Source organism: Bos taurus, chromosome 10, assembly GCF_002263795.3.
Source record: "Bos taurus isolate L1 Dominette 01449 registration number 42190680 breed Hereford chromosome 10, ARS-UCD2.0, whole genome shotgun sequence".
NCBI classification, from domain to species: domain Eukaryota; kingdom Metazoa; phylum Chordata; class Mammalia; order Artiodactyla; family Bovidae; genus Bos; species Bos taurus.
This window is the reverse complement of record NC_037337.1, coordinates 100,555,739-100,574,179: the sequence shown is the minus strand read 5'-3', so window position 1 is coordinate 100,574,179 and position 18,441 is coordinate 100,555,739. Positions and strand designations below refer to the sequence as shown.

Below are 18,441 nucleotides of genomic sequence, written 5' to 3'. Positions count from 1 at the left end.
TCAGTTCAGTTTGGTCGCTCAGTCATGTCCAACTCTGTGCCCCATGGACCGCAGCACGCCAGACCTCCCTGTCCATCACCAACTCCCAGAGTCCACCCAAACTCATGTCCATCATGTCAGTGATGCCATCCAACCATCTCATCCTCTGTCGTCCCCTTCTCCTCCTGCCTTCAATCTATCCTAGCATCAGGGTCTTTTCTAATGAGTCAGCTCTTCTCATCAAGTGGCCAAAGTATTGGAGTTTCAGCTTCGCATCAGTCTTTCCAATGAACACCCAGGACTGATGTCCTTTAGGATGGGCTGGTTGGATCTCCTTGCAGTCCAAGGGACTCTCAAGAGTCTTCTCCAACACCTCAGTTCAAAAGCATCAATTCTTTGGCACTCAGCTTTCTTTATAGTCCAACTCTCACATCCATACATGACTACTGGAAAAACCATAGCCTTGACTAGATGGAGCTTTGTTGGCAACATGCTGCTGCTGCTAAGTCACTTCAGTCATGTCCGACTCTGTGTGACCCCATAGACAGCAGCCCACCAGGCTCCGCCGTCCCTGGGATTCTCCAGGCAAGAACACTAGAGTGGGTTGCCATTTCCTTCTCCAATGCATGAAAGTGAAAAGTGAAAGTGAAGTCGCTCAGTCGTGTCCGACTCTTAGTGACCCCATGGGCCATGGCCCACCAGGCTCCTCCATCCATGGGGTTTTCCAGGCAAGAGTACTGGAGTGGGGTGCCATCGCCTTCTCCTGTTGGCAACAGAGAACTGGGCAAATTTGGGTGAAGGGACATAAAGGTCCAGAACAGGAGATGCAGCTGAGCAGGACAGTACAGAACCCAAGCCCTGAGAATGGGAAGGAGGCTGGGCGAGCCAGAGGGAGAGGTGGGGAGGGCGAGGCGTTAAACAAGGCAGACTTCAGTCACTTGGTTCTTCTACACAAAACTAGAATGGAAGGATAGAGTAACAATGGCAAATGCTGGGGAGAATGCGGGCCAAATTACAAACCTTTGCCCTGAACAGCTGCTTTATGTGAAGAAGTGAGGATTGTATTATTTTTATCTTAAAACAAATACAGATTTGCTTTGGGGTTAATGGCAAAATCCAGGTGACTTTTTTTTATTGAAATATGGTTGATTTACAATGTCTCGGGAGTACAGCACACTGATTCAGTTATTTATCTATATACTCAAGTGTGGATGTATAGATATAAGCTATGCTGTGCTGTACTTAGTCACTCAGTCGTGTCCGACTCTTTGCGACCCCATGGACTGTAGCCCACCAGGCTCCTCTGTCCATGGGGATTCTCCAGGCAAGAATACTGGAGTGGGTGGCCACGCCCTTCTCCAGGGGATCTTCCGGACCCAGGGATTGAACCTAGGTTTTCTGCATTGCAGGCAGATTCTTTATGGTCTGAGCCACCAGGGAAGCCCAGATATTAGCTACACTTGTACCTATAAATATATATTTTTTCAATTCCTTTTACATTATAGGTCATGATAAGATATTGAATATGCAGGAGGTCCCTGTTTATTTTTTCAAGACTTTACTTTTTAAAGCAGTTTTATGTTTGCAGCAAACTTGAGAGAAAGGCAGCATAGAGACCTCGCTTGTTCCTCCTGCCCCCCTCGCTCTCAGCATCCTGCCCCCCTGCACACACTACCCCCCTCGCTCTCAGCACCCTTCCCCTTTATATACAGCGCAACAATTCAAACTGTAATCTGAAGGTGGACGGGGGTGAGGATGTGACACTTGTTGACAGTAAGTTGGGGTATGTCTTCCAACAGACACCCTTCAAACTCCGGTCCCCACCCCTGAAAAACGGTTCCCAGGGCACAGACGTGATCATTTGCAGTATATGATACCTGCTGAGCCACGTTCCCTGGAACCACCTTCTGAATTCCACAGACAGCCTTGCTGCTGGCCTCTCAGCCTGTTTGTCTATTTTGTGTGTAGTAGACGACAATGGCACCCCACTCCAGTACTCTTGCCTGGAAAGTCCCATGGACCGAGGAGCCTGGTAGGCTGCAGTCCATGGGGTCATGAAGAGTTGGACACGACTGAGTGACTTTACTTTCACTTTTCACTTTCATGCATTGGAGAAGGCAATGGCAACCCACTCCAGTGTTCTTGCCTGGAGAATCCCAGGGACGGGGGAGCCTGGTGGGCTGCCGTCTATGGGGTCGCACGGAGTCGGACACAACTGAAGCGACTTAGCAGCAGCAGCAGCAGCAGTAGCAGCAGCAGTATCATCATCTCTGCATCCACTATTTCAAAGGGAGACTCCAATTGCAAATGTTCTGCTTGCGATGGGCCTCCTGGGTGGTGACCTGGACTCGGATTTTCTCAGCTCGGTCACCTCCTCTCCTCCTATTGCGAGTCACTGTAACACCTGGAAAAGCTGCTTGCCGGTGAGCTTCATGGATAGGAAACCAAGAAGCCTTGTGTTGGGAAATCAGGATCAGAACACAGCTCAGTGCTAACACAGGTGCTTTTCGATCGAAGCTCTTCAGACGTTTTTTTCTGATCGAAACCTTAGCAGGGATTATAAAACCACAGGAAGCCCACTGTGAGCTCGCACAGGTCTGAATGCGGGGCTTGGAACACAACCCACCTCTGTCAGAGCCGTTTGGAATCTTCCGCTTCTTCTTTCGGAAGTGCTGGACATCGTCCATGCTTACTCAGTATAACGTATCTAAAGACGTGCTCAGAAGTATTTGAGCTAACTGTTTCTAAACACAGCTCTCCTTTGCCTGGAAAGTTTAACGCATGCAATTTTGTCTTTCAGTTCCTCTTTCTGCTATTCAAAGGCTTCGTGGTTGGGAAAGTGGAAATACATGGTGTAGAAGGGGTTAGAAGACCTGTTGTTAAGTCCCTTAATGTGTCTCTTGGCAGCTGTAAATGGTGACTGTAAATGGATCGGATTCTCTCTCGGAATTTTGTTTTTCTCATTTAGAGGATGGGGATACGAACTGCTGGGTCACTAGTCCCATAGGGCTGCTAAAAGGATCAGACGAGATCATGACCCACAGAACCCGTGGGAACATCAGGACCCATTCTGATAGGTGAGACCTCATTGTTTGTGACCCACGTGTTTCCATCCCATCTCATTTCCCAAACTCGTTGAGAGCTACCGCTTCGTCTCCTACTTTCGCTAGCTTGCCTATTCTTAACTGGTTGAAGGAAGATAGCATGTCCAGACGCTGTGACTCCCAGCTATGCTTTTTACTATCTAGCAACCTTGGACCATGATGTAACCTTTCTGAGGTTGTCACCAGGAAAATGGGAATCATAATAGTGTAGAGTTGCAAAGATGACAAGCAGCAGGCACTTAATATATAATAACAATAGTAACATAATTACTTATTATTTGGATGCCCTTTCTCTCCACCTCTGTTCACAGGTATTTCATGAGGGTCTCAAAAGATGGCCTGAATCCTGCAATTTAAAGCCCTCTCTCAAGGGATCTGGGACACCTCCCATTGGCACTGTATTCAAATGGTATTAACAGGCAGACTCTTTCATAGATACAGGACTATTCAGGTTATCTGTTTCATCTTGAGGGCTTCCCCAGTGGCTCAGTGGTAAAGAATCTGCCTGTAATGCAAGAGACACGTGGGTTTGATCTCTGGGTCGGAAAGGTCCTCTGGAGGAGGGCATGGCAACCCACTCCAGTATTCTGGCCTGGAGAATCCCATGGACAGAGGAGCCTGGTGGGCTACAGTCCATGGGGTCACAAAGAATCGGACACGACTGGGCGAGTAACACACACATTTCTTCTTGAGGAATTTAGTGGTGAAAATACTCTTAGAAAACATGTAGCAAAATGGTTCTCAAAATTTAGGGGACATCAGAATCCCCATAGCCTAGCCACAGACACTGTTGAAACAAAGATTATAGTGGAGAAAATTGTACACAGTATTAATATTTTTCTTTCCTCCAAATTCCTATTTCATGAAGTATAAAAATGTCACTTAACTCATAGACCCACTTTGGTGAAAAGACAGAAATCTTGTTAAGAAAACTATTTGTTGAAATGTGTAATTAATAAAGCACCATCTGTGACATTCAGTGTTCTTTGCACGAGCTGTGACTAGGCCATTTTTTCTGCTTTGGGGGACAGATGGGAAAGAGGAAAGGGTGAAACCAAGCAGAAGTGTGGCGTGAACTATCTGATCGGTTGCATATGTGGTGCAGCCGAGAAAGTTGTATCTATTATCTAGTGTCAATATATTCATTTTCACACTCTTCCTAGAAAACTTGATTTAAAATCTATATCCAAAATAAATAAATAAAATCTACATCCAACTCTGTGTTCTCCAACTGATCCTAAACATTGTCTCCAAATCAATTCCTACAAAACACCTGCTTGCTTGGCAACCCTCAGGTGAAACTTACACTCCTTAACTTGCGATTCAGAGCTTTCTACATGCTGGTCCTTCCTGAGCCTCCAAACCCAGCTCTCATGACCAGCATGCTACTGCCCAGCTCCCATCCAGCCAAGTTCACGTTCTCATGGCCCCCAAGGCCCGGCCTGGGATGTCTTGCCACAGCCTCTCTCTCCTCTCTGGCTCTCAAAATCCTACTGACCCTTCATGCAGGGATTTTTTCCATTCGCTCTCAGTCCTTGTCTAGGATTGACATATATATACCACCATGTGCAAAATGAGATCAAACCAGTCAAAATTTAGGGGACATCAGAATCCCCAGAGCTTCCCTGGTGGCTCAGATGGTAAAGCGTCTGCCTGCAATGTGGGATACCCAGGTTAGATCTCTGGGTTGGGAAGATCCTCTGGAGAAGGAAATGGCAACCCACTCCAGTACTCTTGCCTGGAAAATTCCATGGACAGAGGAGTCTGGTGGGCTACAGTCCATGGGTTACAAAGAGTTGGACACGACTGAGCAACTTCACAAGCCACAAGAATCCCCAAGGAGATCCAACCAGTCCATCCTAAAGGAAATCAACCCAGAATATCCATTGGAAGGACTGTTGCGGAAGGTGAAGTACCAATACTTTGGCCGCCTGATGTGAAGAGCTGACTCGTTGGAAAAGACCCTGACGCTGGGAAAGATTGAAGGCAAAAGGAGATGAGGGTGGCAGAGGATGAGATGGTTAGCATCACCAACTCAATGGACATGCATTTGAGAAAACTCCGGGAGATAGTGAAAGACAGGGAGGCCTGTCGTGCTGCAGTCCATAGGGTCTCAGAGGTTCAGACACGACGTAAGTGACTGAACAACAGCAGCAACAGTGTGTAAAATCGAAAGCTGGTGGGGAGCCGCTGTAGAGCACAGGGAGCTCAGCTAGTTGCTCTGTGATGACTTCGGTGGGTGGGATGGGGGTGGTGAGGTGGGAGGGAAATGCAGGAGGGAGGGCATATATATATCCATGTAGCTGATTCACTCTGCAAAGCAGAAATGGACACGACATTGTAAAGCAATTACACTCCAATAAAAAATAAATAACTGTAAAAAAAACACAACTCTGGATTTGCTAATGAGAGTCGTTAGTGACCTCAGCAAGAGCTGCTTAGTAGGGGTGGGAGTTGAAGCCAGACTGAAGAGGGTCAGGAAACACAGGGACGATGAGGAAGCAGGCAACAAGCATCATCTGCCCTGTGACGCTGTTCCGACAAAGGGAGGAAGGCAGTGCTATAAAGGGGCGGGCTTAAAGGCGCTGGTTTTGCTTGTTTTAAACGGGGAATGAGAGACACACTTCAGTAGAGAGAAAATGCTGGTGCCCGGCATTTGAAACTTGAGTTTCAAACACTGGAAGAGGGTCTATCTTCTCTGATTTAAAGCAGGAAAGATTGTTCTTCCCAGTATCTAAGTGTGACTTTTTCTTCACTAAGATAGCATGGCTGCTTTCTGCAAGAGTTCCTGTCATCTGTGCTGTGTTCTGTGCTGAGTCACTTCAGTTGTGTCCAGCTGTTTATGACCCCGTGGACCGAAGTCCACCAAGCTCCTCTGTCCATGGGGTTCTCCAGGCAAGAACACTGGAGTGGGTTGCCATGCCTCCTCCAGGGGATCTTCTGACCCAGGAATGGAACCCGAGTCTCTTCTGTCTCCCGCCTGGGCGGCAGGTTCTTTATCACTAGCGCTGTTGACATGACACCAATCACCTCCTCCTTATCAGTCAGGATTCGGGTAAGGGAAAGGGTCACGTTATAAGAAATACAGTCCTCTATTCACGTTTTATCACGCTGTAAGGAATAGAGTCCACTGTAAGAAACAGAGCCCAGTTAAGTCACCAGGGAAGCCCAGGAACACTGGAGTGGGCAGCCTATCCCTTTCCAGTGGATCTTCCCTACCCAGGAATTGAACCGAGGTCTCCTGCATTGCAGGCAGATTCTTTATCAACTGAGTCCTTAAGGATTACGATTTCATCTTTAATCCTTATTCTTTAATCTCAAGAGTTGGGCTTTAATATCAAGGATGTGAAAAGGCAGCATCTGTCAAAAATGTCAAATTTTTAGTCAGCCAAAAATAGGACTAATGCCATCAACATGGAAGGATGTAAAACTGCAGTTATTTTCAAACTGATAAACTTTCCCCCTGATATCTGAGCCTAGGTAACTATTCTGGAACTCTGGAACATCTCCATGGACCATTTCAATCCGCCTGCTCCCTAGAATTTGAAACCATCCAGGAGTGGCATTTTCCCTAATTTCTGCATTCATTTTTTTCCAAGGTTGAGTCCTCTTGCATCAGTTCTAAAATCTTTGCTGTTTTTCTGAATGCTTAAAATCAATCCCAGTTGAAAGCTCTTAATAGAAATCCCTCATTTTAATAAAGAGTTGGTGGTACATTAAAAGTAATGAGCTATCTTTTTAATGGCTGAGTAATACTCCATTGTGTATATGTACCACAGCCATTAAAAAGAATACATTTGAATCAGTTCTAATGAGGTGGATGAAACTGGAGCCTATTATACAGAGTGAAGTAAGCCAGAAAGAAAAACACCAATACAGTATACTAACGCATATATATGGAATTGAGAAAGATGGTAACAATAACCCTGTGTATGAGACGGCAAAAGAGACACTGATGTATAGATGAGTGTTATGGACTCTGTGGGAGAGGGAGAGGGTGGGGAGATTTGGGAGAATGGCATTAAAACATGTGTAATATCATGTATGAAACGAGATGCCAGTCTAGGTTCGATGCACGGTACTGGATGCTAGGGGCTGGTGCACTGGGACGACCCAGAGGGAGGGTATGGGGAGGGAGGAGGGAGGAGGGTTCAGGATGGGGAACACAGGTATACCTGTGGCAGATTCATTTCGATATTTGGCAAAACTAATACAATATTGTAAAGTTTAAAAATAAAATAAAATTAAAAAAAAAGGAAAATTCCCAGGAGAAATCACCAGTGCAAATAGAAAAATGAATAAATAAATAAAAACATTGTCACTATTGCCAGAAAATAAAATAAAAGTAATGAGCTATCTTTATTAATTTTCCTATGTCTAGGCCATAAGTTATATCCTGATGGGGCTCCGATCCTGGCGAACACGTCAGAAACGTAACAGAGCCGCAGAGCCACAGGGGCTGGTTCAGACGGGACCCACCGAGAAGGAAGGACTTGTAACTTCAGCCATCCTTTGGTGCAGGCAGTCTTCTTGCCATATCTCATTTTCATCAGCTGGAAGCTCAATCATGTTAATTTTGGCTGAACAATTTATACATGGATTGGACATGTTTTTAATCACGGTAGAGGACAGTTGTTAACCTTCCTTATATAGCAGTGTTGGCATGGAAGCCAGAAGTTATGCATCCCTGAGGTAATTTTGTTACAAAGATGTATGTAACCCCTGATGCAGTGTTATGTCATCATTCTGCCCTTAGCCGTCCTGAGTCATTCTTTGCACTGGTGTTCACATTGAATTAACATAAATTCAAGACAAAAAAATCTCTCCGTATCACTTCAGGAATACTGACGCATTCATTTTTTGCTGTGTTAATTTGCTGTTCAGTCACCCAGTCGTGTCTCTTTGTGACCCCATGGACTGCAGCACACCAGGCCTCCCCTCCCTCACCATCTCCCAAAGTTTGCCTAAGTTCATGTCCATTGCATCATGTCCATTGAATCCAGCCATCTCATCCTCTGATGCCTTCTTCTTCTGCCCTCTGTTTTTTCCAGCATCAGGGACTTTTCCAACGAGTCAGCTGTTCGCATCCAAAAACCAAAATACTGGAGTTTCAGCTTCAGCATCCGTCCTTCCAATGAGTATTCAGGGTTGATCTCCCTTAAGATTGACTGGTTTTATCTCCTTGCTGCCCAAGGGGCTCTCAGGAGTCTTCTCCAGCACCACAAACCGAAGACATTGATTCTCTGGTGCTCTGCCTTCTTTACAGTTCAGCTCTCACAACTGTATGTGACCACCGGGAAGACCATGCCTTGACTATGCAGACTTTTGTCACCAGAGCAATGTCTCTGCTTTTCAACACACTGTCTAGGTTTGTCCTATGACAAGCTATCTTTCCTGCCAAGAAGCAGTCATCTTCGATTTCAGGGCTGCAGTCAGCATCTGCAGTGATTTTGGAGCCGGAGAAGAGGGAATCTGTCACGACTTCCACATCTGTCCCCTCTGTTTGCCATGCGGTAGTGGTGCCGGATGCTGTGATCTTAGGTTTTTTAATACTTAGTTTTAAGCCCGCTCTTTCACTCTCCTCCTTCACGCTTATCAGGAGACTCTTTAGTTCCTCTTCACTTTCTGCCATTAGAGTGGTATCATCCGCATATCTGAGGCTGTCGATGTTTCTCCCAGCAGTCTTGATTCCAGCCTGTCGCTCATCCAGCCTGGCATTTCTCATGACGTGCTCAGTGTATAGGTTAAACAAACGGGGTGACAGCAGATAGCCTGTCGTGCTCCTTTCTCAATCTTGAACCAATCAGTTGTTCTATACAGGGTTCTAACTGTTGCTTCTTGACCTGCATACGGGTTTCTCAAGAGACATGTAGATGGTCTGGTATTCCCAGCTCTTTAACAGCTTTTCACAGTTTATTATGATCCACACACTCAAAGGCTTTGACGTAGTCGATGAAACAGAAATAGATGTTTTTCTAGAATTCCCTAGCTTTCTCTATGATCCAGTGAATGCTGGCGATTCGATCTCTGGTTCCTCTTCCTTTTCTAACTCCAGCTTGGACATCTGGAAGTTCTTGGTTCACATAATGCTAAAGTCTAGCATGCAAGATTTTAAGCATGACCTTACTAGCATGGGAGATGAGTGCAACTGTCCGATGGTTAGCACATTCTTTAGTACTACTGTTCTTGGGAACTGGATGAGGATTGACCTTTTCCAGTCCTGAGGCCACTACTGGGTCTTCCAAATTTGCTCACACATTGAATGCAACACCTTGATGGCATCATCTTTTAAGATTTTGAATAGTTCTACTGGAGTTCCACCACATCCACTAGCTTTAACAGCAGTGCTTCCTAGGGCCCAGTAGACTTCGCCCTCCAGAATGTCTGGCTCTGGGTGGCTGACCACACCTTCATAGTCATCAGTTCATCTGGACGTTTTCATACAGTTCTTCCGTGTATTCTTTCCATCTCTTCTTGATCTCTTCAGTGTCTACTAGGTCTCTACCTTTTATGTCCTTTATTGTGCCCATCTTTGGGCAAAATGTTGCCTTGGTGTCTCCAATTTTCCTGAAGACATCTCTAGTCTTTCCCCTTCTGTTGTCTTCTTCTAGTTTTACACACTGGTCATTGAAGAAGACCTTCTTGTATCTCCCTGCTGTCCTTTGGAAATCTGCATTTAGTTGGATATATCTTTCCCTTTCTCCCTTGCTTTTTTTTTTGGGGGGTTCTCTTCTTTCTTTAGCTGTTTGTAAGGCCTCCTCTGATAACCACATTACCTTCTTGCTTTTCTCTTTTCTCTGGGATGGTTGTGTTTGCTGCCTCCTGTACAATATTACAGTCCCCCCTCCATAGATCTTCAGGCACACTGTTTACAAGGTCTAATTCCTTGAATCTATTCATTACCTTCACTGCATATTCATAGGAGATTAAAGTCGTATCTGGCTGGCCTAGTGGTTTTTCCCTGTTTCTTTAGTTTAAGCCTGAATTTTGCTATGAGAGGCTGATGATCCGAGCCATAGTCAGTTCCAGATCTTGTTTTTGCTGACTGTAAACAGCTTCTCCATCTTTGGCTACAAAGAATGTAGTCAAACTGATTTCGGTATTGGCCATTTGGTGATGTCTTTGTGTAAAGTCTTCTCTTATGCTGTTAAGAAAGGGTATTTTCTATGACCAAAGCATTCTCTTGGAAGATTCAGTTAGCCTTTGCTCCGCTTTATTTTATTCTCCAAGGCCAAACTTGCTTGTTACTCCAGGTATCTCTTGACTTCCTACTTTTGCATTCCAGCCCCCAGTGATGAATAGAACATCTGTTTTTGGTGTTAGTTCCAGGAGGTCTTCTAGGTCTTCACAGAACTGATCAACTCCAGTTTCTTCGGCATCAGTGGTAGGGACGTAGACTTGGGTTGCTGTGATGCTGAATGACCTGCCTTGGAAATGAACCAGGATCATTCTGTCATCTTTGAGGTTGCACCCAACTACCGCATTTTGGACTCTTCTGCTGATTATGAGGGCTACTCCATTTCTTCTATAGGATTCTTGCCCACAGTAGTAGGTATAATGGTCATCTGAATTAAATTCGCCCATTCCTGTCCATTTTAGTTCACTGCTTCCTAAGATGTCAATGTTTATTCTCACCATCTCCTGCTTGATAACGTCCAATTTATGTTGATTCATGGACCTAACATTCCAGGTTCCTATGCAATACTGTTCATCACAGTGGTTAATATCCCCTTATTCAATTTTACTAATGCATATACCATTCATTTTAAATGATAGCTTTATTTACAGAAGAGACACTAAGAGATTTGACACAGTAGTTAAAAACACATACTCAGAGGCCACATGCAAGTCTGTGGTCTGCCTTATGCCCATTTCTTTACCAATACTGTGCACCTGGCTCCCGGGTATGTGCTCTTAACCACTAGAGTAAATGTGCATTTGAATCCCAGCTCTGCCACTTGCTGAGCCTGACAACGTGGGCAAGCTATTTGATTGCTCTGCACTTCATTTTTCTCACAAGAAAAATGGGAATAACAGCGTTTCACAGGACTGCAACGGGGATGAAATGTCACTCCTCACCCAGGGTCTGAGCAGTGCTCAGTACACACAACATCCTTGGTAAATGCTAGCCTCTGTTACCAGTGCTTATTTTAAATTAACTAAGAAAACAATTCCCAATATAAAATTTGAACCTAAATACTGAATAGTGTTAGGAAGTTTGACAGTACTTGAGCAATTTCTCGCAAGCCCAACAAGTGGTAGCCTCTCATGGAGAACCAGGGGAGGTTCCAGCCTGAAGGGCAGGGCCTGGCCTCCTCCCCGCGAGGAGATTCATTGACACATTCTCTGAAGTTACTTCCAGCCTCTACCAATCTTATTCTCTGCATCCACACCTTTTGTGTTCCATCAGCTCAGCAGTACAATTTATATGCATGGAACAGAACAAAATACCCGTGAAACGGTTTTCTCAAAGTTAAAACGCTGAGAAGTACCGTGGACAGATTCCAAAGCAGGCCCGTGAACGCACTTCCTTGTGAGAAGCTGTCAGTGAGCGGTCCAGGAAACACTGGAGCAGACCTTCCTAGGATGTTACCACTCACGGTACCGGATGCCCCCTAACCTTCTTGGGGCTGACCACGAGGGACTTGTGGCTTATGACTCCACTCCTAATCCTGATATTCTTAGGCTGACAACGTGATATCCCATAAATAGCTTCTCAGGAAAAAGCAAAATTGATGGTACATCATTTAAAATAAAATTAGGATAATGACTTGATTTCTAAGACTTCATTTCTGGAAAACTTGTTTCATCTGAGATGATTGAAACAAAGACTCATGAAAAGCAACAGAAGGATGGTGTTTCATACACATTTATTTAAAGCATAATATATAAGAAAATGTAGAATGTCTCACAAAGCATTTCATAAAAAATAGTTTGAAATACAACCTTTAATTTCTAAAGTCTGTACCAAGGGTAAGTATATAATTTTTAGCCATAAAAGTGCAACTTTAAAGGCAGATTTCACACCTCTTAAGCTACATGCTAGCTAATGGCCAACTAAAGGACATTAACAATGTGTATTTTTAAGAATTTGAAGAAATTCATGAAAATTTTTTGTAAACATTGTAAACAAACATCTACCATATACTGTGGGAGAGTTCATGATCTGCTTACAAGAGATTAAATCTTGTCTTTTATGATATTGTCTTATAAAGTTATTATTATACAGTTTTAAACATTCTGGTTTAAATCCCGCTACGTCACTTTCACTAATAGCAGGCACAGGTTTGTATTACAAATATATACATATATAATACTACTTTTTCCCTAAATACACACACACATATATTTAACTGAGGAAAAATCAGAGCATAGCAAAATGCTGCTCTAACTGCTTAATTAAGTGTTGAGTGTCCACGTGATCTGGAAATGCTGCTTCAGACTTCTTAGCAGCAGCATAACTCCTCTGTAGATCTCCAATCTGTAAGGAAAGCAGACCAGAATAAGACCACAGAATGAGGACCATAAAAAATAAGAAATGAATTAAAAAAAAAAAAACATAGTATCTGCAAAACATAAAAACCCAAGGTAAATTACTTGACTGTGTTACTTTGATATAAAAATTTTTTTCACCTAGATTACAATTCAGTCATGAAAAAGTATGAGAAAAATAACCAGTCATGTAAATAATTTCTGCTCCATTATGGTTGTCTAGTTATGAACTCAGAAACCTGCTTTCTTTTCCTGTCACTGATAGTCTCATAAAAATAAATTGACATCTACATGCTAAAACAGCCAACTCAGTTCAGTCTGTAATTTACCACAGACAATGATGTTTTGGTTATGGTAATATCTCTTAAGACAGGAAACAAGTAAAAACTATTGTATTTAAGATATAATAACATGCTCTGGGAGCTTTTAAAAGGTTGCTAACATAGTAATGTTGGGAAGATATCCAGTTTTTAAAATTCATTGAGGGTATCTTTGATTTTCAATAAACTTTTTGTTAAAATCCAGTCCCAAAGAAAAACACATACAGTATCTGAATCCATCTGAATGTACCTTGATTCATGTATACACTTCTAAAAGGAGAGAGCTTTGCAGTGCACACACACACACACACACACACACAAATACAGATCATTCACTTCTGGTAGTTTTTTTGTAACACACATATGAACTGAAAACTTTTATTTTTTAAATCATAGCATTTCTTTTTAACATAGTATTTTCTTTTATGGAAGTGTAGACTTTTGCTAACAGAAATATTCCATTTGCATTAAATATTATTAAAATTTAGTAACACTCCTGAAAGAAAGTAATCAAGGCTCCTCTGTGGTTTAACTAACTGGCAGCATGTGCCTGCATGCTTAGCTCCTCGGTTGTGTCCGAGTCTTTGTAACCCCATGGACTGTAACCCGCCAGGCTCCTCTGTCCATGGAATTTTCCAGGCAAGAATAATGGAGTGGGTAGCCATCCCCTCCTCCAGGGGGTCTTCCTGACCCAGGACTGGACCAGGGTCTCCTGCCTGCAGGCAGGTCCTTTACCGTCTGAGCCGCCAGGGACGCCCGGTGGCAGCACAGCGCATGGGGAAACACGTGGGAGCCGGGCATGGATCTGAATCGGCCACTGCCATGGAGCTCCAGACAAGGCTTTCAAGTTCCAAAGCCTTGGCTTCCATTAGAATGTAAGCTGCATGAGGCAGAAGTTTCTGCCTGATTTATTCACTACTAACATCTTCTGTGCCTACAGCAGTGCCTGGTATGTAGCAGCTGTTCATACAAGTTCAACAAACGGAACATCAGTTGTATGAAAAAACGCATAGGGAAGGTAAGGGTTACCTACATTGCAGGGGTGTTGAGCGAATTAGAGGTGTGGAGAGTACCCGGAACAGTGACTAGCACTTAAAAAGCTCTCAAAAATGACAATTTATAAAAAACAGCATATTTTATTTTCAAAACCCAAGAGAGAGAAGCTCACATTCATGTTATGAAAAATGATTTTTATAACTTTTTGGGTCTACAAAGAAAGAGTCTTTACATCAGCAAAGATTTTTAGCCATTTCCTTATCCTCAAAACTCATCTTCCATGTTAAAGGAAGTTTTGCAAGTAAAAGTTATTAGATGACTTTTCTTTCTTTCTTCTTATTGTAAAAGGACACACAATTTCTTTTAGCTCTTGGATGTTAATTGACTTGTAACACAGTATTAACAGTTGCTTCTTTCCTATATTGCTCATTGCTGAAATGGCTTTCACTAATATCCCCAATTTTATAGCATCATGCTAGACTTGGTGACTATATGATCTATAAATGATATACAGGATTTCCCTGTAAAAAAACACTGATTACTAAATCCTCCCCAAACCAGGAGTTAATGAGCAGTTTTTCAATGATTAAATGTCTTTTAAAACATAAAATAATTCTTCTGCAATCCATAACGGTATTAAGCTTAGCTAATATTCAGTGATACATACACTTAAAGTATATTAAACGTTCCCTTAAAATGAAGACATAGGTGTAAATAATCAAGTGTTTAAAAAATCATTTCTCTCAGCAAGTTATGGTTAGAACGTCCTTATTTATCTGTACAATTTTTAAAACCAAGGAAGAACACACACACACAAAAGAAGAAAACAAACAGGTCAGATGGTAAACTGAGAAAGAAAGAGGATACCTTATCAGAAATTGTTGCGAAATTAAAATGTGGCTCGTACATATGGGGTGCTAAAGATGATGCGGTTTGTAACAGTGCTTTTGCCTGTTTAGAAAAGAAAAAAAGGAGAGAGACCAAAGGCATATGAGCATATATTAGCATTATACTGGTGATTTTTTTTTTGGTAGAAGAATACTTTACCCAGGAAAGGACTTTAAAAAACATGACTCTGTGATAAACATGGATGAATTTCTGTGAAATACAATTTACAGATATACAATTAACTACTTATATCTTGTCAAAATTATATTAAAAATAAAATGCTTCAAAATATGGAGAAAAGAATAGAATTGAAAGTTATGTGAGAACCACTGTTCTTATCGTTTATATTTCAATATGATGTACAACTCAAAACATAGTCCTCTCAATGCTAAAGAGAAAAGTTTTATCAATCCAGTTTCTGTTGGTGTTGATTGATTTAGTAGGCTTTCAACTACCTTCTGTAATGCAACAACCAAAGCCATCAAAAAACCACTGCAAATTCAGATCGCCATGTTCTGTGCTGGACGACAATGAGCAAGCACTTAGTATACTGCTGACCTGAAAATGACAGCTGAAGGCAACTGAAAATGACAAGCTTTCCGCTCTCTAAAGCACTCAAAAGACAAAACTCACATCATGCTTTGTCGCCTGCAGGCTCACAGGATCACTCGTTGCAGAGACCACAGAGAGACATGAGTAGCCTGTACACTCACTGTTAAGACCACAAACTCAGCATTCCTAAGCTGCCAAAACAGCCTTTCAACGTGTAGCTAAACTTCTACGTATGACCCCGAGGACAAATTCTTAAATCTTTTTTTTAAAGGAAAACAACAGTTTATATAAGATGGTAGATATTAATGTTATGATTTGCTAGTTTCTTTTAATTGAAGTATGTGTGTGTGTGTGCTCAGTCGTGTCCGACTCTTTGTGACCCCGTGGACCACAGCCCGCCAGGCTCCTCTGTCCATGGGATTTTCCAGGCAAGAATACTGGAGTGGGTTGCCATGTCCTTCTCCAGGGAAATTGAAGTATAATTTTTAATAACAGTGAGACCTTTCACCAAAACATTTCAAATCAACTGCATACTATAGAAAGGACAATAAGTAGGAGGGAAAGAAAATCACCAACATGCAAACAGAGAAAATCATAAAAAGCACTTGCTTCAAATGGATACAAAGTTCCAGGACAGAACAAGTTCCCACTTTAGAGCAGTTAGCTTTTGTTTACAAACACACAGCCACTTTATTTCGTTGGGAAAATGTTGTGCAGCGAGAGCAGCACCCACTGAGGCCTCTCTGCTTGTTTTCTCAGGTTCAGCAACGCGCTTCGGAGGCCAGGCTGGAGGTCACCGTCCTGGCGTGTGCGCACAGGGTCTGTGACCTTGGTTAGCTACTTACCCTCCTCTAGTCTGTTTCCTCATCTCTAACACAGGGAATGGAACAGCTATTTGTCTTGATTGTCATTTAATATGGTATGCGTGTATTTAGCTTTTAAACTTCCTGTTAGGTAAATGATAACAGCAAAATATAATGTATTAAGCATCTATCATGTGACTTTACTATTCCAAGTGCTTTACACGCACAAGCGGCTCACCTTCACAAGAACCCCTTCAGGTCAGCTGCTGTGATGACTCTATTTTGTTTATCATCTGCTCAGTCTACCCACACTAAGCACCTCCCCAGGGTCGGGCAATGGTTCTGATGTTGAAAATACAGCAGTCAGAAGGCAGAGAAGGTCCCTGCTTTCACACAGCTAGCATTCTGCATTCTACACACAGACTGAAAGTATCTGATAAAATGGCAAGTACTGTGAAGGAGACAACACCAGGAGACAATACTGAGGGCTCCTTTAGACTGACAGTCCAGTGGGTCTTTCTGAAGAGGTGGTAATTAAGTGAAGACCCGAACGATAAAAAGAAAAGGGTCCTGTCGGATCTGAAAGGAGTCCAAAGGCCCCACAGTAGGAACGGGCCCGCCCAGCAGCCAGCAGCTCACGCGTCTGATGGCCGGGGTGGGGTGGGGGAAGGATTGGTGGCAAAGCCTGGTCTGAGGGGGGCCCCGAGGCCAGACCATGTGGGGCCCTGAAGGCTAAGGTTTGAAGCTCAAACTATTCACATATTCTGAGTTGCAGGGAGGAGCCTTTGGAGGATGCTAAGCAAAGCAGTGATGAAATAATCCTGTTTTAAAAACATACCCTTAAGGCTGTCCTGAGGAAAACACATTACAGGGTGCACTTCCTTGCTGATGGAAGCGGAAACAAAGACCATGCCTAGGAGACTCGTACTTACCCGGGCAGGAAATGACAGCGGCCTGGAGGAGGGGGCGAGGGGCAGAGAGTGGAGGATGTGTGCGTGGCACGGACGGGGTTCACTAGAGGCAGCGGGTGGTGGGGAAGGGGCAGTTGGAAAAGAGAAGTTTCTGGGTGGGGGGTGGGAGGGGGTCCTAGGATATGTAGGGGGTGGTCCTAGGACGCGGGCCTGAGCAGCGGGGTGGCGGTCGGGGGGCTGTGGACGGTGCAGCGGTTCACGACCACAGGACAGGCTAGGGAGGTGCAGTTTTGCCCCAGTAAACTCGAGCGTTCTGTTTTGGACACTGAAAGGTTAAGTGACTTGTCCAAGGTCACGCTGCCCATACTGGGACTCAAACCCTGGGCAGTCAGACCCCAGAGCTCATTTGAAACTGTCACGTGTGAAGACGGCTGCACGCGGCTGCTGCTCTGGGGAGCAAGCAGGCTGTGTGCAGCCCACAGGGCTGGCTGACCTGCTCCACGTGGCCCCTCCGCATCTCCAGCACGGCCAGGTTGTTGTAGGCCTCTGCGTGCTGGTTGTTGCTCACCAGAGCCAGCCGGAAGCACTGGTGGGCCAGGTTCGTGTCCCCTGTTCCCTGTAAGAGAAGAGCGCAAACTCGCACACACAAATCCGGCCACTTGCTCCCGCCGCCTCCGACCTCCTCACCCCACACACATCTCTCCTGCCACCGCAGAGAAAACGACACATCCCGGCACAGGAGTCGGCTGTGACTTGTACGTAAGGGGATTAACCTGGGGATGTAAAACGACTTTGGGTGACTCCCAGAAATCTCTATAAATTGGTATAAGGACTGTAACCAAACCTGGATTTCCAGTACACGAAAATGTCTTCAAGACTAACGTGTGGCTACCTTTTCTAGAACAGAAACTATATCAGGGAAACAACGTACCACAGCGACGTGTCCCAAGTTGTACCAGACGTCAGCTACCTCTTCTTCATTTTCAGCCAGAGAAAGGGCACGTTCAAACGAGGTCAGAGTCATATCGTACTGCTGGGCGTAGAAGCAACACAGCCCCAGGTTGTTAAAAAGCTGGCAGTTGTAAACACCCATCTGGAGGAGTCGCCTTTTTGAAAAGAACACACACTCTCTGGCGTCAGATCAACTTTACAGATATTGACATATTTTTTACAAAGTTAGAAATGAATTCATTTTATACGTTTTTAATAGCCTCCAAAGAACAAAAAGTATTATAGTAAATGAAAAAGAGTTTAAAGCAAATTCAAAAGCATGTCTTTTGTAATGGTTCCAGTCATGAGAAATGTATCCAGAGGCAAAGTCAGAAATAACTGACTTTTTTTTCCCCCCCAAAAGCTTTGCTAGAGTATCAAAATAATAAATAAATAGTCACATAAA

At 43.7% G+C, this 18,441-nt stretch overlaps 1 protein-coding gene and 1 long non-coding RNA gene across 2 annotated transcripts in view; one reads left to right on the top strand and one right to left on the bottom strand.

Moving 5' to 3' along the window:
- Positions 1-2,804: 2,804 nt before the first annotated feature.
- On the top strand, positions 2,805-7,925 carry LOC132346315 (uncharacterized). The gene is made up of 2 exons (XR_009496103.1): positions 2,805-3,056; positions 7,465-7,925. It is a non-coding gene; the product is annotated as an uncharacterized lncRNA (long non-coding RNA).
- A 4,011-nt stretch (positions 7,926-11,936) lies between these two features.
- The window catches only part of TTC8 (tetratricopeptide repeat domain 8), a 46,761-nt gene continuing 40,256 nt past the window's right edge, over positions 11,937-18,441 (bottom strand). The window contains exons 11-14 of the mRNA XM_059890965.1: positions 17,977-18,151; positions 17,539-17,661; positions 14,759-14,842; positions 11,937-12,564 (exon numbers count right to left, since the gene is read on the bottom strand). Coding sequence (XP_059746948.1) covers positions 12,448-12,564; positions 14,759-14,842; positions 17,539-17,661; positions 17,977-18,151 — 499 coding nt within the window. The 3' untranslated portion in view covers positions 11,937-12,447. The remainder of the gene's footprint in view (positions 12,565-14,758; positions 14,843-17,538; positions 17,662-17,976; positions 18,152-18,441) is intronic.